This window comes from Eptesicus fuscus, chromosome 15 (genome assembly GCF_027574615.1).
Source record: "Eptesicus fuscus isolate TK198812 chromosome 15, DD_ASM_mEF_20220401, whole genome shotgun sequence".
In the NCBI taxonomy this organism is placed as follows: domain Eukaryota; kingdom Metazoa; phylum Chordata; class Mammalia; order Chiroptera; family Vespertilionidae; genus Eptesicus; species Eptesicus fuscus.
Window position 1 is genome coordinate 78,897,993 of NC_072487.1, and position 27,125 is coordinate 78,925,117.

Sequence of the window (27,125 nt, forward strand, 5' to 3'; positions counted from 1 at the left end):
AGCTGGGGAGTCAGGGTCTGCAGTCAGGGAAGGGCAGGGCCGATTGGCAAACGGGGTCAGGAGGAGAAGGGGGAGTCAGAAGAGGAGAGGGGGGAGCTGAGGCTGCTAGGAGCCGCCAGGGGCCACAGGCCCCCACTGGGGCTCTGGGCGTGGCCGGGGAAGAAGGGGGCTGAGTCTCTGCTCCCAGCCTCTCTGCCTGGGGCCGGGTTCGCCCCTCTCCCTGCTCAGAGACCCCAGCCCTGCCTCTGCCGGAGCGCCCCGCGGCCCTGCCCAGCCAGCTCAGCTCTGGCGCGTCTGGGTCCAGCAGGGCTGCCTGCCGGGCAGCAGGGCAGACGAGCGGGCAGGAGGCCCGGGGTGGGCAGTCTCGGGCGGGCGGGCTTCCCTCAGGCCTTCCCGAGCAGCAGGACCCATCAGTGTCCTTGGCCGGGCTAACTGGGCAGGTGGGCGCCTCCGGGGGCCTCACACCACGGTGCTGACCGAGGGATCTGAGAGGTTGAGCGGGCCCGTGATATCAGTGGGATGGTACTGCTGCAAAATAGAAATACACAGACAAGGCGGCCCATTAGCCCGACGCTCGGGGGCTCGCGCGGGGCCTGGACGGGTGGACCAGCCGGCCGGCCGGCGGGCAGGCGGGCGCGGCCTGGGGGAGGCCGAGGGCGCTCCTCCCCCTGACCCCGTCGTGCTCCGGGACTCTGCGTGGGCCAGGCCGCTGTCCCGTCCATCTGTCTGTCTGTCTGCGGGGGAGGGGGCAGAGGAGGGCGGGCAGGGCGTCTCAGCTCTCCCTATGACGGGCACACATCTGCAGCTGGCCCTCCTCCCTCTCAATAGCGCGTCGCGGCAGCACCGTGTCTTTTTGGGTTTGCAAAGCGCCGCGTCCACCCCCGGTGCTCTATAAATAAGAACCAACAATCAATACCCGCTGGCCCCGCGGCCACCAGGGACCCCGCCCTGAGCGCCCAGTGCCACCCTGGCCCGGACCGGCCACAACACAGGGGCAGAGGATCTCAGCAGCCGGACCGACCCCCCATCCCAACAGAGCCCCCCCCACCCAGGCCTCCCTCCGAGCAGGTGCCCAGCCCGAAGCCGAGTGGGAGCGGGGCTGCCCTCCTCCCCCCGCCCCCATCACCCCTGCAGGGAAGGGCCAGGCCCAGATGCCACAGGGGGCCAGAGCGGCCTGGGGGTGGTCCCTGGTGCCCAGGGAGGCTCGGGGGAGGCCTCCAATGGGGGTGTGTCCAGAAAGGCCCTGCGAGTCTCTGAGCTGCACCTGGACCAGGTGGGGGCGAGCCTGCCGGCTCTGGGGGCGGAGGAGCAGCACGCAGTGGCACCGCCAGGAGCAGCCTCGCCTGTGGGATGTGCTCCTGCGCTGCCTTCCCAAAGTGCTGTCGGGGGAACACCTGCACCCCTGGACTGCCCACCTCCACCCTCTGTGGGCCTGTGCACCCTCCTCTCCCTGCCTGCCTGGTGGTGCCCCTGGCTTGTGCCCTGCCCCCTTTCCCGGGCCTGGGCAGCCCAGCCTGCGCTCCAGCCCCACCGACTCGCTATCTACCCACCAGCCTGCACCCAGCCCCTGAGGAAGAGGGGCAGACGGGCCTCATGGGGGGGGGGGGGTCTTGGTGCCCTCTGGTGGCTTCACCTTGAATTCACATTGTGCCAAGCCCTGGCTGTGTCCTGGGGGCCTGCCCCTCGTCCTGTGCACGGGGCAGGGTGCCAACCCACTGCTACCTTGGAGCAAGCTCCTGTGGGCTCAGTCCCTGCACGGCCCCCTTCCCTCCTGGGACCAGGGTGGGCCTAGCAAGACTGGGTCGGTTTGGGAAGCTTTTGGTCCAAATGCGCACAGATTTTGCGGGGACAAGATGCCCAAGGCAGGAGGGCAGGGAGCCCTGGGCTCAGGCAGAAGGCCTGGCTCTGACGTGGCCTGTGGGGTCAGGAGCTGAAGTGCCGGTCTCCACCAGGGAGGCCTTCCCTTCCTGGCCCTCTGTCTGGGGGCCTCTGTGCCCCATGCCCTGGAGGCCACCCCCACCCATCCTCAGACCCTCTGGGGGCAGCCGGTGCGCCTCCCGCGGGGCCCCTGCTCCGCCTGGGGTGGGAGCTGCCCCCTCTGGTCCAAGCCACTGCCTGCCTGAGGGTCCCCTGTGGCCGGGGCCTGTGCCAACTCCAGGCCCCACCGTCCACCCGAGGAGCCGGGCCCGGCCCCCGCCCGGCCCACAGAGACCACATGGAGGGGATGCGACAGGCATGGCTCTGGTGAGACAGGTGAGACGGTGTCTGGGGGCAGGGCCGGCAGCCAGACAGATGGACGGATGGGACGTCACAGCCACCCCTCCACGGAAGGCGGGGGCAGCGGGCCCCGGGAGAGACCGAGCAACTTGGCGTGACAGTGAGGTGGGGCGGCCACCTGCGGTGTGAGGAGCCCCGGACCGGGCGGCTCTGGGCTCCCAGGGCCCCGGGCGCGGCCCCGAGGCGGCGAGGCTGACTGGCTGACCAACGACATGACACAGCTTCAAGATGGCGCGTGGCTCATGGATGGGGGGGCTAACGCAGAGACACAGGGGACGAGGACTGTGAGGGCCGGCGGGAGTGGCCCGGAGAGTCAGAGAGAGAGAGAGAGAGAGAGAGAGAGAGACCTAGTGTGCCGAGTGAGTCGAGATGAGGGCAGAGCCACAGCGGTTGGGATGGGGTGGGTGGGTGGGATGAGAGGGAGGGGGAGGGCACGCCTGATGCACGGGACACAGACACGCAGGGCGAGAGAAGAGTCGGAGACGGGGACGGGCGCTCTTCCCCTTACCGTGTCTTTGGAGGACCTACGTCTCTTGAAGCTGGAGGCCAGGGTGGAGGTGATAGCCCTAAAAGTGGCTTTCTTTTTAGGGTCGGGCTCTGCTCTACCACTCTTTCTATCCTAAAATGAATATGTATAAGTGATTAGACAGCTAAGGGGGACGGCCACACCTGCCCTCGCCTGCTCCTCGGGGGCCGCTGGCCGGCCACTCGGGCCCTGGCTCCTGCCTGCCTCCCTGCGCCGGGCCGACGGCCTCCGCTCCGGCCCGGGCTGGGCCTGACCTTCCTCGTGCTGGGGCTAGACTTGGGGGGGTCCCGTCTGGCTCTCTTCCTGGGAGGTCGCCTCGCTCCCTGGCTCTCAGGTGGCCCAGGAGGGGGGGCCCTCGGGCTCTCCAGCCGTCCTGACCCTGAGGGGGCCCCCGCAAGATTCAGGAAGGGGCCGCGGGGCCAAAGGTGGGCGTCCGGATGAATTGGAGCGATAGACAGAGGCACTCCGGGACCCTGGCCTCGGGTCTGATGGCCAGGCTGGCCCTGTGCCCGCCAGTAAGAGCAGCGACCGGGTCCTAAGAGCAAGAGGGGGCAGATGAGAGGTGGGGGGGCTCCGGCAACCATCCCCCCCAAGGCCCTCCCTCTCTGCTCTGCCAGCTTCACCCCAGGACAGACTCCAGAGAGGCACCCAGAGAAAGAGAAGAGATGCACAGACTGACCTTGGGCCGTGGGCAGGAGCCACGGCCTCTGCCAGCCCACTGCCTGCCCCGCCCCAGGTGGGCATGGCTGCCCCTCATGCAGCCTGCCCCCTGCTGGCAGCAAACTCCCAGCGACGCGGCCTGGGCAACAGGCAGGGCCAGCTGGACCCCATGGAGCGCAGGACAGAGCAGGCAGCCAGGAAGGAGGCCCGGGCGCTGAGGAGGGTGCGGGCGGCAAGGGCGGAGAGGCAGATGCGTCTGAGACTCACGTGCTACACCCAGGTGGGTCCCTGTCTTACCCTGCCTCAGTCTGCCTTCCTACGGAATGGGCGCCGGCGGGCGACTCTGGAGACAGAGGCCAGGCAGAGGCTCGGAGCAGGGCACGTGGCCTGGCTTGGCAGTGGGCAGCCGCCTGCAGCTGGCCCCCTACCGACGCTGCCCCTGGCTGTGGATCCTAGCGCCAGTCCTGCTCCCACGGCTCCGGGAGCCAGGGCCAGCGCTCCGGCCTGTGGGGATGGAGGAGGCTGGGGCCGGGCTGGGCCTTGGGCGCCAGGCCTCAGGGGGTGGCCTGCCCTACCTGCAGGTTCTTTCTCCACACGTTCACCGCGGCGAAGGCCAGCTGCATCTGCTTCCGGCGGGCATCCTTGTGCCGCTTGTACGCGATTTCGATGAAGATCAGGAAGATCCCCGCCACGATGCCCCCGGCCACGAGCATGAAGACCCCTGCGGGCCAGGCCCCGCCTCAGTGTCGGCCGGCTGGGCTGCAGGCCCCGGGGAGACCCCATCCAGTGTCTTCAGGGGCGTTGAGGGGAGCGGGGAGACCCACCTGCCATGTTCTCGAAGGTGAGAGTAGCAGGGGCATTGCTGCGCGAGTCACACTCCTGGTACCGCACCCACGTCTTGTCCAGGTCTTCCATGAAGCCGTTCTCGTGGGACCTGGTGGGCGGGGCCGCGGTGGGGGCGGGGCGAGTTGAGGGGGCGGGGCCTGGGCGGGGCGGGGCCGCCCCTGCTCCGGACCCGAGGGGAGGCTCTCGGAGGGCGAGGCGGGGCCGGGGCGGGGCCCACTCACTTGAGGATGGACAGGGAGACGTTCTGCTTCCAGGGGCTGTCCTTGCGCATCCCGATGCCGAAGCCCGAGCGGAAGAACAGCTCGCCCGTGGTCACCAGGTCGCACTTCTGCGAGGCCTCGAACTCCAGCACCGCCGAGTCCCAGATGAAGGCGTGCAGTTTGCTGCAGGCAGGGGCGGGGGTCACGGGAGCCCCGCACAGCCGGGCTACCCTCGACCCGCACGATCGCATGCTGTCCTGCCAGCCGGAGCCTCCTCTCTGTCTGCACCCCATGGTTCCCATCCAGCTGGGACCCTTGCTTTTCCTTTAAGGTGGACGCCTGCGTGTCCAGTCCGCCCCGCCCCCACATGTCCTGCACGGCCCCGCCCCTCACTTGTCCCGCAGGCCCCGCCCCCTCACTTGTCCCGCACGGCCCCGCCCCCTCACTTGTCCCGCAGGCCCCGCCCCTCACTTGTCCCGCAGGCCCCGCCCCTCACTTGTCCCGCAGGCCCCGCCCCCTCACTTGTCCCGCAGGCCCCGCCCCTCACTTGTCCCGCAGGCCCCGCCCCTCACTTGTCCCGCAGGCCCCGCCCCTCACTTGTCCCGCACGGCCTGGATGGCCTCGGCCGCGCTCTCGTAGTTGTGCTTCTCCATGTGCCGGTACATGGTGCTCAGCTCCACCTGCCGCCGGAAGTAGATGTCCACCGAGCTCTGCTTCACCGTCGCGTAGATGAACTTGTCCGAGGGGTTCCTCAGCTGCGGGTCAGAGGCGGGCTCGCGGCGGCTCCCCAGCCCCACTCGAGGCGACCCCCGCAGGCCTCCCGCCTCCGCCCCCGGGAGGGCCAGGCCTCACCCGCGGGTCGTTGATGCCTGTGATGCGCTCCTCGGGCCGGTCCAGGACCAGGAAGGCCGCCAGGTTGGCGGTATAGGAGGCCACGATGATCATGGCGAAGCCGGCCCACACCATGCCCAGGATGCGCGCGGAGAAACTTCGGGGGGCGCCTGTGGACGGAGACCGTCAGCCACGCGCGGGGCGTGGACCGGGCGGGCGGGGCGGCGCGGGGCCTGACAGCCTCACCTTCTCCGATGCCCGAGTTTAGCAGGACACCCCAGGAGAACCACATGGCGGAAGACAGGGTCAGCGCGTCCTCCTCCTCCTCCTCGCTGTTCACCTTGAACCGGCCGAAGGGACTGCGGGGCGCAGAGGGCGGGCGGGAGAGGGCGGGAGAGGCAGCCCCGCCCCGCCCTCGCCCGCTCCGCCCGCCCCGCAGGTGGAGGTGTCCGGCCCCCGGCCGCGCTCACCTGAAGCGGTCCAGCAGGTACAGCATGACGGCCACCACGTGCACCGACAGCCCCACCAGCAGCCACAGCGTGCTCTGGAACGGCTGCATGAACGAGTCCAGCGTGCTCCGCGGGATCTCCTGCGGGCGGGGGCGTCAGCGTCGCCGGGGCCCTCCCAGGAGCCCCCTCCTGCCCGGGGCTGCCTACCTTCTTGACCAGGATGGTCAGGCCCTGGTACTTGAAGGGCTTGGAGAACTCGATGTACTGGGCGCGCTCATTGTTGATGGTCAGTGGGGCCACGATCATGTCCGCCTGGCCGCTGAGCAGCTCGCCCATCATCCCGTTCCACTCCTTCTTATTGCTGTTGTTCACCTGCGGGGGACACAGCCGGTGGGGTGCGGACACCACTGGCCCCACCCCCGCCCTAGTGCGCCTCAGGGGTCTCCCGCTCCAGACTCTGCCCAATAGGGAGGCCACGCCCACTCCAGACTGCGCCCAATAGGAAGGTTCTGTCTACCCCTGACTCCGCCCAATCTGAAGGCCCCCCTCGCTCAAGACTCCGCCCAACAGGGAGGCCCCGCCCACCCCAGACCCCGCCCAATAGGAAGCTTCTGTCTACCCCTGACTCCGCCCAGACTGAAGGCCCCGCCCACTCACGATCCTAGCGGTAGCAACCCCTTCCACCCGCCAGGTCCTGCGCGGGAGCCCCGCGCCCGCGTACCCGCTCCTGCGTGCCGAACTTGCCGTCGGCCACCAGGTGCACCTCGTAGGTGAAGTTCATGGTCCGCGCCAGCTTGATGAGCAGGTCGATGCAGAAGCCGTAGCAGCACTGAGGCACCGTGTGACGCGCTGCGGGGAGGAAGGGGCGGTGACCACCGGGCTCCCCTCGGAGCGGCCCGGCCCCGTGCCCGCCCCGCCCCCACTCACGGCTGCCCGGCGAGGTGTCGTTGGGCCCCGTGCAGATGACTTTCTTGACAGGGTCCCCGTTGACTGTGGACTCCTCCTTGCACGTGCCGTCGCTCAGCGTGGGCTTGACGTACACGAAGGGCTCCTGGTGGATGGTCACGATCTGGGGGAGGCGGAGACCAGGTCTGGACCGCCTGCCCTCGGCCGCGGGGGGTGGGGGGTGGGGGTGGGAGTGGGGGGGCGGCGCGGTCCTCTTCTCAGCGCCCAGACTCTCCTGGAGCCCCTCCAAATCCCACCTCCCGACGTTCCCCCTCCTGCTGCTCTCTGGGGCCATCAGGAGGGGCCCAGACCCAGCACGCAGGAGGCACGTGGCCCCTAAAACATGGCCCTCCTCTTGGCCCCTTGCCCTTTGGTTCTCGGCTCACACCTCACTCCCTCCATAAAGAAGCTCTGCAATGGCCAGTCTGTCCCGGCACCTTCTCTGACGTCTCAGGGACGAGGCACTCCTTGTCCCAGCCCAGAGCCTGCCCCATGAGTTCAGGGCCGTGTCCCTGACATCCCTCAGAGCTGGCACCCGATCCAGGGCCTGCAGTTCCCTTGTCTGATTGCTCAGCCTCCCCAGCAGCGGGTCCTGGTCTGGCCACCCACCCTTCCTTCCTGTGTCCCCTGTGACGCCACCCTCCCTGCCATGCCTGCCTCTTCCATCCGGGCTCGTTGGGGCTCATGCTGGGCGCTCTCTTCTCCCCTTCCTGCAGGGGCTTGTAGGCTGGGGGTGGGAGGACAGATGGGGGCAGAGGGGTGACCGGGGCAGAGGGAGGCGATATTGGAGCTGAGCCTGCGGTGAGCAGGGATCCCTGCGGCGCCCTCTGCTGGGGACATGGAGGAGCCTGGGCCTGCAGCGGGGACAGGTCTAGCCTCAGGGCAAGGGCAGCGTTCGGCTTTCGTCCTGGGGACTGGGAGTCCCTGAAGGAGCTTGGTGAGTTTCTAAACTTTCACCACGTTTTTCTCTTAAATAACGATGCACGTTTATGCTTTTTAAAAGCCAGGGGATCCCTGGCTGGTGTGGCTCAGTGGGTCCCATGCACCGAAATGCCGCCAGTTCAATTCCTGGTGAGGGCACACCCAGGTTGGAGGATCAGTCCTGGGTCGGGGTGCACACAGGAGGCAACTGATTGCTCTTTCTCCCCCTCTCTCTCTCCCTTCCTCTCTCTCTAAAATGACTAAGAACATATTTAAAATAAATAAATGAAAGTACAAAGTAAAAAGCTGGCAGCCCAGATGGGACCATCTGACCACTGGTGTTTTCAGACGTTTCAGCACGTAGTGCCGGAGCCTCAGGGAAAGCCCCTCGGCCTGTTGAGGAGGTGGTGACCCTCAGGCCGGTGCTGGTCAGGGGCTCCTGTGCGAGGCCGGCGGGTGGGCCCAGGACACAGGCAGGGCCGAGAGGCAGGGCCTGGGACACTGGGAGGAGGAGGTTGGTGATCTAAAACACTGGCCTGGCTCTAGCTGGGGTGGCTCAGTGGATAGAGCCTGCTGCTGAAGGGTCCTGGGTTCGATTTCAGTCAAGGGCACAGGCCCGGGTTGCAGGCTTGATCCCCTCTAGGGGCGTGCAGGAGGCAGCCGATCCATGATTCTCTCTCATCATTGGTGTTTCTATCTCTCTCTCCCCCTCCCTTCCTCTCTGAACTCAATAAAAACGTATTTTAGAAAAGGGACACTGGCTCGGTGTGGGTCAGCAAGGGGAGGGGCCTCCAGCAGAGCCACCGCAGGAGGGAAGGGGCGCAGGAGGGAGCCCGAAGTCTCTGGGGAGCGTCAGGCCGAGGAAGAGCAGCTGTGAGGTTTGAGGCCGTGGGGAGGGAGCTGCCAGAGGCCCAGGGAGAGCCCAGGAGGGAGTGGCCCCCGCAGGGAATGCGGGGAGGCCAGGGTGGAGAGGGCAGTGTGATCCGGTCACGGCAGGAAGCTGGGGTGGGGCTGGCTAGGATCGCCCACAGGAGAGATGAGCAGTGTGGACAGGGCAACTCTGGGACCAGAACTCGGACAGAGAGCTGAGGCTGCAGCCCACAGGGTGGCCACCCCTCTGCCCTGTGTCCCCAGCAGCTCGTCCTCAGAGAAGTCCTGTCCCTCACAGAGTCCCCGGACTTAAGTGGGCTGGTCAGCAGGGCCCTGGAGAGCCACGGGATGGGGGCCGGCAGCTCCCCCGCCCTCGGGGCTCCCTGTGCGGAGCCAGGTGTGTGCTGGGAGCCAGGTGCTGTCCAGTCCCCGCTTCCTCCCGGCACTTTCATTGGCCGCACTGGCCCTCCCCGGGGTCTGAGGGGGTGGACGGGGTGTCCAGGGTGAGGGTGCGGGGCAGGGCGGGCGGCGGGCCCCACCTTCAGCCTGGTGGACATCTGGTACCCTCGGGGTTTCTCCGTCTCTCCGCCCGGCCAGATGATCTTCCGGTCGTTGGGGATGACCTGGGGGTGGGAGTATGAGATGGAGGGTGGCCACGCAGGGGTCTTGGCCCCAGGACCCTAAGGCCCCAGCCCCCACCCCCTCATGACCCCCACCTACATGGGTGCCGTTGTAGATGCCCACTTGCACCAGCTTGCGGTTCTGCAGGTTCATGATGCTGTAGTTGGCGAACTTCCGGTCACCGTCCTCATTGAACTCCACGCGGCCAGTCACCCCTTCCGCGTACTTGGAAGACATCAGCACTCTGGGGGGGCAGCGTGGGTTCCCCATGACTTCTCAGGGCCTCCCGTGGGGCCTGACCCCGCCTCCCACGCAGCTGACCCCGCCTCCTGCTCAGCCTGACCCCGCCTCCCAAGGGGCCTGACCCCGCCTCCCGAGAGCCCTGACCCGCCTCCTGTGCAGCCTGACCCCGCCTGCCGTGCAGCCTGACCCCGCCTCCCGAGGGCCCTGACCCCGCCTCCCGCGCAGCCTGACCCCGCCTCCCGCGCCGCCTGACCCCGCCTCCCGCGCAGCCTGACCCCGCCTCCCGCGCCCCCTGAACCTAGCCTTCGGCCCCAGTCCTGGCAGCCCCAGCAGCTGTGAACCTGGCGGGTGGCGGGCAGGTCTGCCTGCACCTGGTGGGCAGCACACCCATGGCCGCAGAGCTGCTCCTGGAGCCAGCCGGTGCTGAGGGCTCGCTGTGGGCTGGGACATTCTATCCGCACAGCCCTGCCCTCACTTTACTTACTGCCCAGGAGGCAGACACGCCCGAAAGGACAGTGACCCGTTTGCCATGGGGAAGGCAGGGTGCGGTCCTGTCTGTCTGCATGTGCACACCACGCGTGTGCATGTGGCATACCCATCGCGACCATCTGTGTGCACACGTGATCCTTGGTATGCAACCCCATGCACGTACATGTGGCATGTGTGTGTGCTTCATGTCTCTCTGAGTCTGTGCACATGTGTACATCTGCCCTACATCTGCAGCTGTGTATGCTCCTGCTGTGGACACGGTGGGCTGTGGCTCTGCATGTGCAACTCAGGGCTTCCTGCCCACCTGAGGGCTGCGAGTTAACGCCTGCCCCACGGTGGCTCTCTCCGTGGTCTGTGGCCCACCCTGGCTCTCTCTCTACAGGTTCGGGTGCCATCCCCAGAATCATGGCTGAACGCCTGGGTCCCTGGGAGCGCCCAGTCGCCGCCCGCAGCAGGCTGTCAGCCACCTGGGGCGTGGGGTGGGGTTTCAGGGTTGGTTGCAGTGTTAAAAGCTGGGGGCGGGAGCTGTGGAGGCAGCGGCAGGGCCCTGGTGTGTGTTGGAAATGGGGGGGGGGGGATGATTATAAAAGTGGAGCAGGGGGTGGAGGGGAGGAGTGGGGAGAGGAGGGACCTGGGATAGGTGAGTAGGTGACTGTGTCTGTAGTTTGTGGGCAGCCGGATGAGCAGAACCAGCTGAAGAGCCGCTACTTCCACCTCCTAAGAGCCCTGTCCATCTCAAGAGCGGCCCCGCCCACCTCTTGAAGAGCTGACCAACCACACTGAGAGGCCCCGCCCACACTGAGCGGCCCCGCCCACCTCTTGAAGAGCGGCCCCGCCCACCTCTTGAAGAGCTGACCAACCACGCTGAGAGTCCCCGCCCACACGGAGCGGCCCCGCCCACCTCTTGAAGAGCTGACCAACCACACTGAGAGGCCCCGCCCACACAGAGCGGCCCCGCCCACCTCTTGAAGAGCGGCCCGCCCACTCCTAGAGCGGCCCCGCCCACCTCTTGAAGAGCTGACCAACCACGCTGAGAGGCCCCGCCCACACGGAGCGGCCCCGCCCACCTCTTGAAGAGCGGCCCGCCCACCTCTTGAAGAGCTGACCAACCACACGGAGAGACCCCGCCCACCTCTTGAAGAGCTGACCAACCACGCTGAGAGGCCCCGCCCACACGGAGCGGCCCCGCCCACCTCTTGAAGAGCGGCCCGGTTTTCCAGATGTTGGTGTTGCCCACGCAGCCCCGCGGCGGGTCGGTGATGTTCTCCTTCTCCAGGAGCTCGTGCACCGCCTGGGCCACCACGCCCACCGCGTCGCTGATGTGGGCGGACTCGTTCTTGCCATTGATGAGCTGCAGCCCGATGATGCCTGGGGCGAGCGAGGGCTTAGAGCCGTGGGGAACCCCGTGTGGGGGACCCCGCCCGCGGGACCGGAGAGGCCCAGCACTCACCGTCCGGGGCGTAGCGCAGGGCGTTCCCCGAGATCTCGCGCTCCCCCACCAGCCACACGTACCCTGACCCCGTCATGTTCAGCATCGCGGCGGCACGGTACACGGTGGCAGCGTCGTCCTCGCTGTGGGGCAGAGGGGGGTGACGGGCCGGGACTCCCGCCCTCCCCCTCCCGAGGCTGGCGGGCGGCCCCCTCCTGTCCCTGCCTCTCCCCGAACCCCTCCCCTGGAGGGGGGCCTGGAAGCACCGCAGGGTGATGGGGCCAGCCCTGCCCCCAGCCCATGTCTGGGCCAGGGGACCCCACAGAGGTGAGGCGGGGTGGGCCCAGACCCTAGAGCTTCCCAGGCCTCTCTTGCTGGCCCCCTGCCCTTGCCCAGCAGGTAGCCCCGGACGGCGATGGATCATTTTCTGTTGATCACTCAGTCACCCGTTAGGGGGCACTGTTCTGAGTGCTGCATAGGGGGCAGGTTTTGGTACTACCCCTGTGTCAGGAGGGGAAACGGGGCGGGGGGGGGGCACCCAGGGCCGTGAGTGGTGATGAGGGGCTGAGTCAGGCCTGGGCCTGAGCCGCTCACCCCGGTGTCCCTGCTCCTGTGAGCTCCTGAACCAGCCGCGTTGGAGTGAGGGGCTGGGGGCTCTCGGGATCGGTCGGGTGCTGGCAGGACCTGCGAACTGCCCTGAGCATCGCAGCTGAAGCCACAGCGAACAGGCGGGCTGCTGTGCTCCCTTCTGGAGTCTGTGCAGCAGCCGCGCCTGCCTGCCACCGGGGCCGGGACCCCTGGCCGGACAGAGCACAGGCCACGCCTGGGCACACACGTGCTCCTGAGACCTCGGAGCCTCCTCATCCCCATGGGCCGGGGCTTGGGCCGTCTGGTCAGGACCAGGACCCTGGGCTGGTGGGGCTGCGGGGCCGCTGGGAGTCCTGCCGGGCTGGGCCTGGCCCCACGTGGACCTGGCCGGTGCAGGCACTGTGCTCCCCGTGCAGGGACAGCGGGTGCCAAGGCGATGGACAGACGCCCGGGGGCTGAGCTGCGGTCACAGTGGCTGGCCCTGAGCTTCCTAAGGGGTCTGCCCCGCATGTTCCCAAGGATTAGCCGGTGGAGATAGAAAAGCCTTCGCTCTAAACGGCAACGGCAGCGCCAGATGTGAGCAGCGCCGAGCAGGGCAGCGGCACACTGGTGGCCTAAACGAGAGCATCCCGCCACCATCACCGGCAAAACCAAACTGCGTCTCGGGGCGCAGCGTGCCCACACAGCCTGGCAGGGCCCGCGACGTGGTCAGGTGGAATGACACACCTAAGCGTGTATCGTGTAAATGGTCCATCAGTAACACAGCTGTGGACAGAAGCCTGGCCAGGCCATCAAACCGGTTCATGGAGACAGCCGGCTGCGGCAAAAATCCCAGAAGAGAAAAAGGAAATGTCTGGAAACGAATTCTCTGCACTTGGTAGAAAATTGGTTAAAAAATAAAATAATAATAATAATAATAAGATTGGCTTGATGGGGTTTCTCTACAAAATGCAAGAAGCAGGAGCCAAACTGTGTGAGGTCGGAGTGCAGGGTCCAGGAGGCTGGCGCTGGCACTCCCAGGGGACAGTGGAGGACAGCCTTGCCGCTGGGCCTCTGGGGCAGAGGGCGCTGGGGCTTGTCGGCCCTCTGGGTGGGACTGGCCTCTGCCCCAGGGAGGCCAGAGTGTGAGGGGAGGGGCCATGCCAGCCCAGAGGCCTTGCCTGGGTGGACTACAGAGGGTGGTGGTGGGTGGCGGTTGCTGTGAGTGCTGAGCCTTGGTGGGCAGTGTGCCTACCTGTGCGGGATGTGTGCATATAGGTAGCATGTGGCATGGTGTATGTGATTATGCACACAGCATGCACACATATGTGTGTTGTGTGTTACAATGGGGTACATGCATGTACTTGCATATAGGTGTGCACACGACTGTGTGTACATGTATTCACTTGTGTGTGTGATGTGCCTGCTTATGCACACATGCAACATCTTGTGTGCACATGTGTATGGTGTCTATATGGTGCCTGTGTGTGAGCATGTGCACACATTATATGTGATGTGTATATTGCACATACACATGTCTATAGGTGTGTGTTTGTGTGCACATGTATACAGTATGTGCATGCTGTGCGTTCTTGTGTGTGCATGTGTTTGGTGTGCATGTGGTATCTGCATGTGTGTGGTGTATGAGAAAACACATGGCATGCATATGTGTGACAATGGTGTGGATATGCTGTGCACATGTGCAAACATGCATGCATGGTGTGTGCACATGGGTGTGCACGTGTGTGTGCATATAATGTGTGTACATGTGGTGTACAGGGTGTGTGCTTGTGTGCATGTGGTGTGCACACCGTTCCTGTGAGGGTCTCTGTCTGCTGTGACCATGTCCCCTCCTCTGGGCTGACCGGTACCTTTCTGTGGAGCCACATCTGGCAAACTGGCCCTTGACCCGGGGCTGGTGACAGGACACGACCCTCCCAAGGCGGGCCTGGGCCTTCCCCTTCCATGCCTGCAGCGCGTGGTGCAGGGTCCCAGGGAGCAGAGGGAAACGGTGGAGACGCCCCCTCCCCTCCGGGACCGGGGTGGTGGGGTCCAGGTTGGCTTTACGTGCGGCTCTCTGGCTCGTGTCCTGGTGGCCACTCCGATGACAGTGTGTGGAGGGGCAGGCCTGGGTTAGCGCGACCTTGGCCTTTGCCAATGTGCACCACAGCTGAACAGCTGAGTTTGGGGTCACGGCTTCCTTGGTGTGCTCTGGATGAAGGGCCTGATCTAGTCTCCTGTCCACTGGCCTGTCTGCCCATTGGTGCACCCACCAGCCACCCTCCACCACCACAGCTCCCAGCTCCCTCCAGCCCTATGACCAGTGAGAGTGTAAGGAAGAGGGAAATAAAGGAGAGGGTCTAGGCGGGGTTTACTCTGGGCATGACTTTCCCTGGGCGGGGCTTTCCCTGGGCGGGGCTTGTCCTGGGCGGGGCTTTCCTGGGTGGGGCTTGTCCTGGGGGCGGGGCTTGTCGTGGGCGGGGCTTTCCCTGGGCGGGGCTTGTCGTGGGCGGGGCTTTCCCTGGGCGGGGCTTGTCATGGGTGGGGCTTTCTATGGGTGGGGCTTGTCCTGGGCGGGGCTTGTCCTGGGCGGGGCTTTCCTGGGTGGGGCTTGTCCTGGGCGGGGCTTGTCTTGGGCGGGGCTTTCCCTGGGCGGGGCTTTCCTGGGCGGGGCTTTCCTGGGTGGGGCTTGTCCGGGGCGGGGCTTGTCCTGGGCGGGGCTTTCCCTGGGCGGGGCTTGTCCTGGGCGGGGCTTTCCTGGGTGGGGCTTGTCCTGGGCGGGGCTTTCCTGGGTGGGGCTTGTCCTGGGCGGGGCTTTCTCTGGGTGGCGGGAGGTCCAGGTTGGGCTTGCTCTAGGTGGGTTTTTCTCAGGGAGGGGCTGTGTGCCCTCTTGACTTTGCCAGGGCAGGTCTTTAAACCGTTCTCCGAAGCTCCCCCATCACCCCCCACGGGGCCTAGAGTTGGATGGTCAGCGTGGGCAAGCCAGTCGTGACTCTGAGACCCATGCTCGCCCTATAAGGGGCACCCAGCTCTGAGCCCGAGGTTTGCTGACGGAACGTGCAAACGGTCCCTGCCTGGGACTCAGTGTGCGGCCGCCCACTGGCCTGCAGGCAGCAGCTTTGGGGTGTCCTCTGGGCCGGGTGGTCCTGCTGTTTCTCTGCCCGCGGCTGGAGCCCAGCGGAGCCTCCGCGTGGGGCAGGCAGCGGTGGGCCCACCGCACGCGCCTGGCGGCCTCTTCCCGGTGCTATTCTGGGGGCCTGGACCGTCCCTTCCCAGGAGGCCCCGCCCCTGGCAAAGGGTGATTTTTACTGTCTCTGGTCCCTGGGGGGGAGGTGCGGGGCCGGGCCCTGCCAAGGGCAGCCCAGGTCCACTGTCCCTAAGTGTTCCCCTCCCCTGCCACCTCCTCCCGCCGCTCCAGGCCTGTCCCTGCCGCAGGCCTTCCCGCCGGACACGCGGTCCTCAGGCCCCTCCCTGAGTCCAGTCCCAGCGGCAGTGTTACCCCACCTGCCTTCCTGAGGGCAGGGAATCGTCCAGGCGCCACCCAGGCCCAGCTCAGGGCCAGGGGCGTGGTGACCGTGGCAGGGAAAAGCAGGGAGGGTGGGCAGAGAGGCGTGCCCCCTGCCGGGTTGCCAGGCCTCCGGGTCCCCACGTCCCCGTGGAGGGCTCTCTGTGGCAAGGGCCCGTGGGACGCTGAAGGGCAGTGGTGCCCTCAGCCCTGGCCCAGGTGCAGCCCTGGGTGCAGCGGGGCGGGGCCCCCAGCCTCACCTGGCCGAGAGGATGATGACCCGGGCCTCCAGCTCCCGCGCCTCCATCAGCAGGGCCGTCACGTTCTTGGTCCCCGGGTCAAACTGCAGCACCTTCTCCGCCTGTGGTGTGAGCGGGAGCGTTAGCAGGCGGCCGGGCCGGGGACATAGCACCTCGGGGGCGAGAGTTGGGCCGCAGCCACCAGGAGTCCCGAGGCAGCGCCACTAGGACCGCCTGGGCCTGCACCTGCCACCTGCCCTGTCCACTCGCCTTCCGGGCGCCTGGCCCGGCCTGACCTCGCTCGTCCTTCCTGCGCCTGCTCGCTGGCCTGCGCTGCGCCTGCTCTCGGACCGCTCTCTCCACCTGTCACTGTGGTCCTCTGTGCGCCGAGCATGCAACCGATGGGCCGAGACGCAGAGAGCGTGCAGCGGACTGAGACCGGACGAGGTTTGGAATGCAACTGGGAGCCGAGACGGGGCGGACTTTGCCCGAACCGCGGGAGATCCTCTCAGGCCGGCTCCGCGGGCCCCTGCAGAGCCGCCCGGACCCCAGCAGGCAGGCGGGCGGCTGGGCGGGTGGGCTCCCTCCTGGGTTCCACGAGGAAACCCGGGGGTCCCCGAGATTCGCATGCACTTCCCGAGAGCGGCTCCTCCTGCAGCGCGCCTGCTCTCACGCAGGCCCCGGCCACGCGATGGGCCGGCCGTGGGGACCCACGCGGCCGCTCCTGCCTGCTCCTGCCTGCGGCTGCCTGCTCCTGACCTCGCTCTGCTCACTGCTCGGCCTGCGCTCGCCTGGGCCTGGGCCGGAGGACGGCCTCGTGGCCAGGCGCCGGGCCAAGCCCCTGCCGGGGGGTGGCGTGCAGTCCATGCATATATACCTTGGGTCCGCGCTTGTTGTCATAGGACAGTTGGTCGAGGTTGTCATAGTTCCTTTTTTTACTCTGATGAATAATGTGCACAGAGAAAATATGCAGACACAGAAGAAGATTATAAACGGTTGAAAATGACGGCGCGAAAGCAATCACACCACCTCCTCGGCACGTCTGCAGATGGCACGTACCTGGAGCTCGCAAACACCTGGGCCCGGGGCGGGGAGGGGCCGGGGTGGTGCTGGGGGCGGGGCCCAGGGGCCACGGAGCTGTCTCTCGAACCAGTCATACTTGGGAGAACGGCGCCCGTTCCCGCCCGTGCCACACGGATCCCAAGGGGCCCCCTGCCGCCCCGCCCGCCATGCGCCTGCTGTGCCCCGTGTCAGTCCTGAATGGGGTGAGCAGCCTCTCCCGGCCCCGCCCTGACACCCCGCCTCCCCGCACCCTCCCAGGGCCTTTCTAAGGGGCCCGTGTTCTGTCCTCGCCGACTGGGGTGCCCTCTGGAGAGCGAGAGGGGTTTGTGTACACGTGTGCACAGGGGGGCAGGCACGTGCCTGGGAGCGTGAGCCTACGTAAGCCACAGGGTGTGTGTGTGTGTGTGTGTGTGTGTGTGTGCGTGTGTACACAGGCACATGTGTGTGAGCTGGTGAGTGAGCATGTCCATGGGCCACGCCTGTGCCCGAGTGCCTGGCGGCCTGAGGGAAGGGTCTGGGGAGGTGTGGAGTGACCGTGAGGGTGTGCACGCGTGGCTGGTGTGGGGGGGTCTGGTGAGTGTGAGTGTGTGTGGCCCGGGGTGGGTTCGCCCGGAGGACCTGCCTGCCCGGTGTGGGGTGCTGTCCCGGGGGTTCCCCAAGGCGCTGGCAGCCAGCCCTCCCTCCCAGCCTCAGCCGATCCCCAAACAGGAACCGCAGGCCCTCTGGGTCTGCTCTCAGCCTTCACCCCCAACCAGCACCCACTATTCCTTCGGGGTCTATGGCGCCCGGGGCCCGGGGTTGGCACTAAGCCTGCTGACGCCCCTCTGACTCCCAGAGAACATGCTCCCCCCACCCCCTGGCCTGCTTCCCCCCCCTCTGCCTCCCCCCCTCGCTGCCTCCCCCCCTCTCTGCCTCCCTCCCTCTCTGCCTCCCCCCCTCTCTGCCTCCCCCCCTCTCTGCCTCCCTCCCTCTCTGCCTCCCCCCCCCTCTGCCTCCCCCCCTCGCTGCCTCCCCCCCTCTCTGCCTCCCTCCCTCTCTGCCCAGCTTGGCCTCCACCCCCCGGGGCCGGGGCCCAGCGCTGAGGGCCAGGCTCTGGGCTGGGGCAGCCTCGCCCTGGGCCTCTGGTGAGCACCAGGTGGCAGTGGGCAGGCAGTGAAGAGGGGGGGTCACCTGGACCCCCAGAGATCGCCGTTCTTGTCTCTCGGCAGCCCTACAGCATGGGGGCGGGGCTGGGAGGGGTCAGTGTACCCCAGAAGCAGGTGTCACATGGTCTCCAGGCGGAGCCAGCCCTGTGGGGGGAGGTGAGACAGGGGGCTGGGGGCCTGAGGGGGCAGAATCCAGTGGGGGTGGGGGTGGCTCACGCCTGGGGACAGGGGTCAGGGGAGGGTGATGGCGCTGTGAGGTGGAGGCTGCGCGAGTGGAGGGAGGGGCCGTTGAACAGGTGGCAGCAGGGAGGGAGCCGGGCCCTTTGGGAGGCCATCCCTGAGCAGGGCGCCCCGGCCCGGGGGAGGCCGCTGGGGAGGGGGCAGGAGCGCCCCACGTTCTGAGAGCGGCTGGGGGTCGGGGGGGGGGACTGCAGGGGCAGGAAGGAGGGTCCAGGAACGGGGCCCGGAGGGCGGCGGGCGGGGTGTTTGCGGAGCTCCAGGTGGTCCTGCCTCGCCCGCAGGGACGGACGGACACAAAGGAGATTTGGACTCAATGGCAAAAGCGAGTGAAATGAGCCGAGGACAGGCCGGGGCGGGCGCCGGACGAGGTGTGCTGGCCATGCAGGATGGAGAGAGAGACGGCGGGCAGCGCCCGCCCGCGCCCACCTTGGACTCGCGCTCCTCCAGCAGCGTCTCCAGCCGCTTCTGGGCCGCGCGGCCCTCGTGGTCGTCGCTGACCAGCAGGATGATGTGGTTCCAGCTGTACACGCGCATCATCTCGAACCAGACGCTGGACTGGTGGGAGTAGGGCGGCACGGTGCGCAGGAAGCTCAGGTGGATGCTCTGCGGGCGGGCGGGCGGGCGGGCGGCTGAGGGCGAGGGCTCCCCCTGCTCCTCCCTCCTCCCGCACCCCATGGAGCCGGCAGGTGTGTGTGGGTGGGATGAGCCCCCACCTCCCCACAGCCAACCAGCGGCCGCCGCTGGACGACTTGGGCTCAGAAAGTGCTCCCTAAGCCTGACTCCAGCCGGCGTGGCTCAGCGGTTGAGCATTGACCTATGAACCAGGAGGTCAGGGTTCGATTCCCGGTCAGGGCTGCGGGTTTGATCCCCAGATGGGGGCTTGCAGGAGGCAGCTGATCCATGATTCTCTCTCATCATTGATGTTTCTCCCTCTCTCTCTCTCTTCCTCTCTGAAATCAATAATATCCTATATAATAAAAGGATAATATGCAGATCGACTGAACGGCAGAACGACCAGTCGCTAAGATGCACACTGACCACCAGGGGGCAGACGCTCAACGCAGGAGCTGCCCCCTGGTGGTCAGTGTGCTCCCGCAGGGGGAGCTCCACTCAGCCAGAAGCTGGGCTCATGGCTGCCTCTCCCTCCTCCGCGGCAGTCGGACATCCCCTAAGGGCTCCCAGATTGCGAGAGGGTGCAGGCTGGGCTGAGGGCCCCACCCCAGTGCACGAATTTTGTGTGCTGGGCCTCTAGTATCTACACTAATAAAAGAGAAATATGCAAATTGACCGTACATCCGCAACACCCACCAGCCAATCAGGAGTGAGTATGCAAATGAACCCAACAAAGATGGGTTAATTTGCATACACAGGCGTGGAGCGGCCGGGTGGGGCGGGATGCCTGCTATAAGGGGAAGAGCGGGGGAGCGGAGGGAGCTACAGGAGCGGCACTCCAGGCGGGAGTGAAGACTTGCAAAGGCTCCGGGCTGGGAGCAAAGCCAGGAGAAGGAAGGCCTGTTCTTGCACGAATCTTCGTGCAACAGGCCTCTAGTGTATATATATGGTGCTCCCTGACATCCGGCCTCTCAAAGAGCCCCACTGGGCTTCCCCCAGGTCCTTCCCAACGTCAGGTGACCGGGATATGTCAGGGAGGCGGTGCCTCCTGGCCCTGCCCTTGGGCTCAGGATCTCCAGGGAGGGAAGGGGGGAGGGGCTCCGCCTTCCCAGCCGGTCCCCGGTCTGTCCAGGCAGCACTGGCAGCCCCTTTGGTGTCTCTGTGACCCCTGATCTTGTGGTCCTGAGACCTCCAGACTGTTCTCCACCTGCTCCCCTGTGGCTGGGGCAGTGCCGTGGAGCCCCAGTGCAGGAATGCCCCTTCAGCCCTGGCTGGTCTTCCCAGTGGTTAGAGCCGCGGTTTGCCGCTCTGTTGACTAATGACTTTGCTGACCACTGACCTAGACTCTCGATTCCAGTAATTACAGGCTGTTGTTGTTCCTTGTGATTAAGCCCCTATCCAGTGGTCGGCAAACTCATTAGTCAACAGAGCGGCAAACCACGGCTTGCGAGCCACATGTGGCTCTTGAGCCACAGTTTGCCGACCACTGAGTTAGAGCATCGGTCCAGACCAAGAGGTCCTGGGTTCGATTCCCGGTCAGGTACATCCCCTGGTTGTGGGCTCAATCCCCGGTGCAGGAAACAGCTGATCAATGATCCTCTCTCATCATGAATGTTTCTCTCTCTCTCTCCCTCTCCCTTCCTCTCTGAAATCAATAAAAATATACTTTAAAAAACAAGAATGGCCCTTTGGCCCTCGCTAGTGTGGCCAACTGGTTAGAGCTTGGCCCACGGATCAAAGGGCCTTTGGCTCAATGATCAGCCCAGGGCACGCACCCCATTGCAGGGTCCCAGCCCCGGTAGAGGCCCGTGCGGGCGGGCACCAAGCAGCGTGTCGATCTCGTGTGGCTATTTCCCTCTCTCCCCCTCCTCTCTCCCTTCCGCTCTCTAGACACCAGTGGGGGCGGGGGTCCTCGAGGGAGGGTTAAAAAAGAGAAACAGGAGCGCCATTGCCTCTGTCCGTCATGCACCAGCCGCAGGGCTGCGTGGCGGCAGCTGGGGGCTCGGGGGTCTGAGCCAGGCCTTCCAGGCCGTGCTGGGCACCGCGTGGCTGTGGACTGGGACCAGGAGTGGGGTCGGTGTGGCCACGACGCTTGCCCTTGTGCTGGACCAGAGAGTTGGGCCTCAGTCTGGATCTGGGCTTGGGGCATGTGGTGGGCGGGGTTTGTGCCCTGGGAGCCGGCCCCTCCCCCCAGCCTCTCCCCTCCTCCCAGCCTCTCCCCTCCTCCCAATCTCCCCCTCCTCCCAGCCTCTCCCCTCCTCCCAGCCTCTCCCCCTCCTCCCAGCCTCTCCCCTCCTCCCAGCCTCTCCCCCTCCCCCCAGCCTCTCCCCTCCTCCCAGCCTCTCCCCCGCCTCCCCGAGAGGTATTTCTCCTCTTTGTAGCTGAGGAGGCTGGTGCCCGGGGCCAGGAGGCAGGGAAGGAGCCCCCACCTCCCACAGTCCAGGGACCTCTGCTTCCGGGTTATGGTGCCTGACCCTCTCCCGGGCCTTCCGCCGGGTGTGTGAGTGTGAGTGTGAATGTATGAGCATGTGCTGGTGTGAGCATGTGTGTGGATGTGTGTGAGCATGTGTTGGTGTGAGCATGCGTGTGGATGTGTGTGAGCATGTGCTGGTGTGAGCATGCATGTGGATGTGTGTGAGCATGTGCTGGTGTGAGCATGCATGTGAATGTATGAGCATGTGCTGGTGTGAGTGTGAATGTATGAGCATGTGCTGGTGTGAGCATGTGTGTGGATGTGTGTGAGCATGTGCTGGTGTGAGCATGCATGTGGATGTGTGTGAGCATGTGCTGGTGTGAGCATGCGTGTGGATGTGTGTGAGCATGTGCTGGTGTGAGTGTGAATGTATGAGCATGTGCTGGTGTGAGCATGTGTGTGGATGTGTGTGAGCATGTGCTGGTGTGAGCATGTGTGTGGATGTGTGTGAGCATGTGCTGGTGTGAGTATGTGTGTGGATGTGTGTGAGCATGTGCTGGTGTGAGTGTGTGAGTGTGAATGTATGAGCATGTGCTGGTGTGAACGTGTGTGTGTGAGTGTATGGGCGTGGGTGTGTGCAGGTGTGAGAGACTGTGGATTTGTTTGTACCTGTGAGTGTGTGTGTTGTGTGCATTGCTGTGCATGTGCAATGTGTGTGTGGTAGACTGAGTGTGTGCTGTGTGCATTGCAGTGCATGTGCATGTGTTTGTGTGGTAGACTGAGTGTGTGTGCTGTGTGCATTGCTGTGCATGTGCATGTGAGTGTGTGAGAGATTGAGTGTGTGTGTGTGAGTGTGTGTGCTGTGTGCATTGCTGTGCGTGTGCATGTGTGTGTGTGGTAGACTGAGTGTGTGTGTGTGTGTGTGTGCTGTGTGCATTGCGGTGCATGTGCATGTGAGTGTGTGAGAGATTGAGTGTGTGTGTGTGTGTGTGTGCTGTGTGCATTGCGGTGCATGTGCATGTGAGTGTGTGAGAGATTGAGTGTGTGTGTGTGTGTGTGTGCTGTGTGCATTGCGGTGCATGTGCATGTGAGTGTGTGAGAGATTGAGTGTGTGTGTGAGTGTGTGTGCTGTGTGCATTGCTGTGCGTGTGCATGTGTGTGTGTGGTAGACTGAGTGTGTGCTGTGTGCATTGCAGTGCATGTGCATGTGTTTGTGTGGTAGACTGAGTGTGTGTGCTGTGTGCATTGCTGTGCATGTGCATGTGAGTGTGTGAGAGATTGAGTGTGTGTGTGTGCTGTGTGTATTGCTGTGCATGTGCATGTGTGTGTGGTAGACTGAGTGTGTGTGTGTGTGTGTGTGCTGTGTGCATTGCTGTGCATGTGCATGTGAGTGTGTGAGAGATTGAGTGTGTGTGTGAGTGTGTGTGCTGTGTGCATTGCTGTGCGTGTGCATGTGTGTGTGTGGTAGACTGAGTGTGTGTGTGTGTGTGTGTGTGCTGTGTGCATTGCGGTGCATGTGCATGTGAGTGTGTGAGAGATTGAGTGTGTGTGTGTGTGTGTGTGCTGTGTGCATTGCGGTGCATGTGCATGTGAGTGTGTGAGAGATTGAGTGTGTGTGTGAGTGTGTGTGCTGTGTGCATTGCTGTGCGTGTGCATGTGTGTGTGTGGTAGACTGGGTGTGTGGGTGAGGGTGTGAGCTTGCACAGCTGCATGTGCTCGTGTATCGCCCTGTGTTCCTTGAGCCCAGGCCCCTGGTCTGAGCACCTGCCCGTGTGCCCGCAGGCAGCGGCCATGGCCCTGGGGCCGGGCGGCGGCGTCAGGCTCACCTTGTCTGAGTAGATGGACATGCGGGTGGTGAGCCCCAGCACGGGGATGCGGTAGAAGCCGGCGGTGTAGGAGACGGGCGTGGGGGTGAAGTGCTCATTGGGAGTCGGGGGGTGGCTGACGAGGATGGCGTAGACCTGTGGACGGGGGATAGCGTCGGCGTGAGTGTGGGCGGGCCGTGCCCTGAGCCGGGCCGTGTCCAGCGGGGGGGCGGGCGGGGGGCACCGTCTGTGCGCACACGGCACAGGGAGCACGCCCACAGGCAGGACCCGGCACCGCCGCTGAGATCCACAAAGCGAGGGTGAGTCAGAGGCAGAGCCGGGCCGGGTGGCGCTGAAGACCCAGGGAGGCGACAGGCCCTGGCTCACGCCGCCCCCGCCCCAGGCCCCGGCCGCCCTCACGCTGCAGGGGCTGCCTCCAGGGTGTGCTGAGAGGGAGGGTGAAGGCCCATCCCCGGCCACACAAGTCACCCCGCTGGGAGGAGGCTGGTCCCGGGCCGAGCGGACAGCCACACCCACACCCTGTCCCTCATCCGCTCAGGGCTGTCGCCCCAGAGGCGGAGCGCCCGCGAGGGGCTGGGTGAGGAGCTCCCCACGCCTCCAGGGCCAGCTGGGCTCCCTCAGTCTGAACGAGGCCCAGTGCCCAGGCTCAGGGTGCGGGTGGGAGGAGCAGACAGCTGGGCGGCTCCACGCTGTCCTCACATGAGGACTGGTGTCACCCAGCTGGTGTGGCTCAGTGGTTTAGCAATGACCTATGAACCAGGAGGTTGAGGTTCGATTCCTGGTCAGGGCACATGCCTGGGTCGTGGGCTTGATCCTCCCTGGGTGCATGCAGGAGGCAGCAGATCGATGCTTCTCTCTCATCACTGATGTTTCTCTCTCTCTTTCCCTCCCCCTTCCTCTCTGAAATATCCTATATAATAAAGAGGTAATATGCAAATCGACTATCATGCCATCACAAGATGGTGGTGCCCACAGCGGGAGCGGGGGCGGCTGCTCTGCGCCTGCCACCGGAGTCCCCTCAGCCCCGCCGGGGGCCCCGGGTCCTCCTGCACCCCCCACTGACTGAGGCTCAGGCAGGCAGGGCCGGCCGAGGCTTCGCTGCCGGCAGTGTCAACAGCAGAGGTGTGATGGGGGCGTCGCCTTCCCCTGATCGCCCGGTCGTCTCCCGCCCCTGAGGGCTCCTGGACTGTGAGAGGGGGCAGGCCGGGCTGAGGGACCCCCCTCCAGTGCATGAATTTTCATGCCCCAGGCCTCTTGTACATACATACATACATACATACATACATGCATACATACATAAAGGACCTGTACCGGACCCAGCTCTGCCTTCCTCTCTCTGAGCCACACAGACCCCCTGCCTCTGTGAGCGGAGGGTGCTGTGCACGGCCCCCATGCAGGCAGCAGCAGCCGTGCCGCTCAGCCTGGCCCTCGGGGCGTGCTCAGCGAGGTCCAGCGATTGCTGTCACCTCGGCCCATGGGGCGGCCTGTTCTCTGGGGAGAGAGTGCCCAGACAGCAAAATTGTGGGCTGGAGGGGTGACCCCCAGAAAGGGCCCCAGCTGGACCCCTGACTGCTCCTCCCCCTCCCACACAGCGGGTGACGGAAGGAGCGCCCCCAGGCGGGCGTGGGAGTGGCTGGTGAGGGAGGAAGGGAGGGAGGGAGGTTTCGGAGCAATGCTGGGGGGTCACTGGCCGGTGAGCTGCTGGGACTGGTCTCCCGTCCCTGGCCCTCCCACACCCCTCGTTGCATCAGAGGTGCCCGGTCAGTGTTGGCATCGGCGTGTGTGTGCGTGACATGAGGGTGTTTGGGAGCGTTTGCCAGGGATGCGTGTGCACACCGTACCCCAACATGTCTGTGTTTTACGTACATTTGGAGGGTCCCTGAACCTGGCGTGTGTGAGCAGGTGTTTGCATGTGCCCTGGGTGTGCCAAGCAGTGTGTGGCGCATGCGTGCGTGTGTCTGGGGTTTTGCGTGGGGGCAGGTGGTGTGAGTGTGCAGCTGAGTGTGCACTGCGATGTGAGCTGGTGTGAGGCCCCGCCCCCCGCACAGACAGGGGTGTGAGGCCCCGCCCCCCGCACAGACAGGGGTGTGAGGCCCCGCCCCCCGCACAGACAGGGGTGTGAGGCCCCGCCCCCCGCACAGACAGGGGGTGAGGCCCCGCCCCCCGCACAGACAGGGGTGTGAGGCCCCGCCCCCCGCACAGACAGGGGTGTGAGGCCCCGCCCCCGCACAGACAGGGGTGTGAGGCCCCGCCCCCCGCACAGACAGGGGTGTGAGGCCCCGCCCCCCGCACAGACAGGGGTGTGAGGCCCCGCCCCCCGCACAGACAGGGGTGTGAGGCCCCGCCCCCCGCACAGACAGGGGTGTGAGGCCCCGCCCCCCGCACAGACAGGGTGTGAGGCCCCGCCCCCCGCACAGACAGGGGTGTGAGGCCCCGCCCCCCGCACAGACAGGGTGTGAGGCCCCGCCCCCCGCACAGACAGGGTGTGAGGCCCCGCCCCCCGCACAGACAGGGTGTGAGGCCCCGCCCCCCGCACAGACAGGGGGTGAGGCCCCGCCCCCCGCACAGACAGGGGGTGAGGCCCCGCCCCCCGCACAGACAGGGTGTGAGGCCCCGCCCCCCGCACAGACAGGGTGTGAGGCCCCGCCCCCCGCACAGACAGGGGGTGAGGCCCCGCCCCCCGCACAGACAGGGGGTGAGGCCCCGCCCCCCGCACAGACAGGGGTGTGAGGCCCCGCCCCCCGCACAGACAGGGGTGTGAGGCCCCGCCCCCCGCACAGACGGGGTGTGAGGCCCCGCCCCCCGCACAGACAGGGTGTGAGGCCCCGCCCCCCGCACAGACAGGGTGTGAGGCCCCGCCCCCCGCACAGACAGGGGTGTGAGGCCCCGCCCCCCGCACAGACAGGGGGTGAGGCCCCGCCCCCCGCACAGACAGGGTGTGAGGCCCCGCCCCCCGCACAGACAGGGTGTGAGGCCCCGCCCCCCGCACAGACAGGGGGTGAGGCCCCGCCCCCCGCACAGACAGGGTGTGAGGCCCCGCCCCCCGCACAGACAGGGTGTGAGGCCCCGCCCCCCGCACAGACAGGGGTGTGAGGCCCCGCCCCCCGCACAGACGGGGTGAGCAGGGTCTAGGGCGGCCCTGCTCTTACATAAACGGCTGCAATGCGGCGATCCCGCAGCCTCATTGGCATTCAGCGCCCGAGCCGGCGGACGGCTCCCAGCGCGCCACCCTGAGTCGTGTCCTCCCCTGCAGCCTGGCTGCCCAGCTCCCCTGCTGTGCCCGCTGCCTTCCCCCCGCCCCCGCCCCCAGCCCTGCTCCTGCCCTCCAGCACCTGGCATTTCCCAAAACGGGCAGACCTGGGGCCGAGGCGGGGAGGAAGGGAAGGGGGACTAGAAGCCGGAACAATGATGCCCCGGGCGCCATCCTGCTTAAAGCCCTGCTTCTCTGACTGGGACAGGACCTCTGCTGTGACCCGGAGCCCCCCCCCCCCCATCCCCACCACACACACACACACACACACACACACCAAATGCCTGAAACACGCCTGCACACACTGGTCACTGGTCAGGGCCTGGAGCCCTGCTGAGGGGTCACTGGCCACGGTGGCAGGTGCCAGTCTGGGGGCCCAGATGGGCGCTGGCTGCTCATGATCCAGCCCTCCCAGCCCGAGGCAGCTGATGGGGGTCTCTCCGCGGGAGAAGGAGGAGGGCTGGGCGGTGGATGGAGCCGGGGCGCGGGCGCGGGTGGAGGGGAGGTGGAGGTGGGAGGGCGGGAGAGCTGGGGGGGGGGCGGGGGCGCACCTGGCTGGAGATGAGGTCCTCGCACACCGACAGGGCCATCTGGATGGCGTTGGGCTTGTGGGTGACGGACGTGGCGTTGAGCTGGATCTTCCAGGCGCCGTGCCGCTTGTTGGCCTGGCTCACCGCCTCGCGGAACACCTGCTCGTGCTTCCGCGTGCTCAGCACCGCGCCGATGTTCACGATCTTGGGGTCGCAGGCGGCGCGGGCGAAGGAGCAGGAGAAGAGCAGGGCGAGCGTCAGCAGGCGCATCTTGCTCATGGGCGGGCGGCACGGGCGCGGGGCCCTGGGCGCATCCCCGGCCCCAGCGGGGCGCCCCGGCCGGCCTGCGCGCACCCGATCCCGCGGGCGGGGGGCGCCAGGCCCCCGGGAGCTTCACGCCCAGGACGTCTTCGGGAGGGAAGGGGGATC

General features: G+C 66.1%; 1 protein-coding gene across 4 annotated transcripts; it reads right to left on the reverse strand.

The window, feature by feature from the left end:
• Positions 1-304: 304 nt before the first annotated feature.
• On the reverse strand, positions 305-26,975 carry GRIN1 (glutamate ionotropic receptor NMDA type subunit 1). 4 transcript variants are annotated; one of them, XM_008152453.3, is made up of 21 exons: positions 26,718-26,975; positions 22,917-23,051; positions 18,492-18,668; positions 16,496-16,558; positions 15,640-15,740; positions 11,329-11,450; positions 11,072-11,246; positions 9,246-9,390; positions 9,065-9,148; positions 6,717-6,858; positions 6,511-6,638; positions 5,997-6,161; positions 5,811-5,929; positions 5,587-5,699; positions 5,362-5,510; positions 5,107-5,264; positions 4,531-4,692; positions 4,288-4,397; positions 4,039-4,184; positions 2,786-2,896; positions 305-528 (listed from the first exon to the last, which is right to left on the reverse strand). In XM_008152453.3, exons 1-21 carry the CDS (start codon positions 26,973-26,975, stop codon positions 460-462), a joined length of 2,832 nt encoding a protein of 943 aa, XP_008150675.1. In that variant the 3' UTR covers positions 305-459. The 4 variants fall into 4 exon arrangements, with proteins under 4 accessions (XP_008150675.1, XP_008150678.1, XP_008150680.1 ...); XM_008152456.3 differs by lacking the exon at positions 2,786-2,896; XM_008152458.3 differs by lacking the exons at positions 2,786-2,896; positions 16,496-16,558.
• Positions 26,976-27,125: the final 150 nt, after the last annotated feature.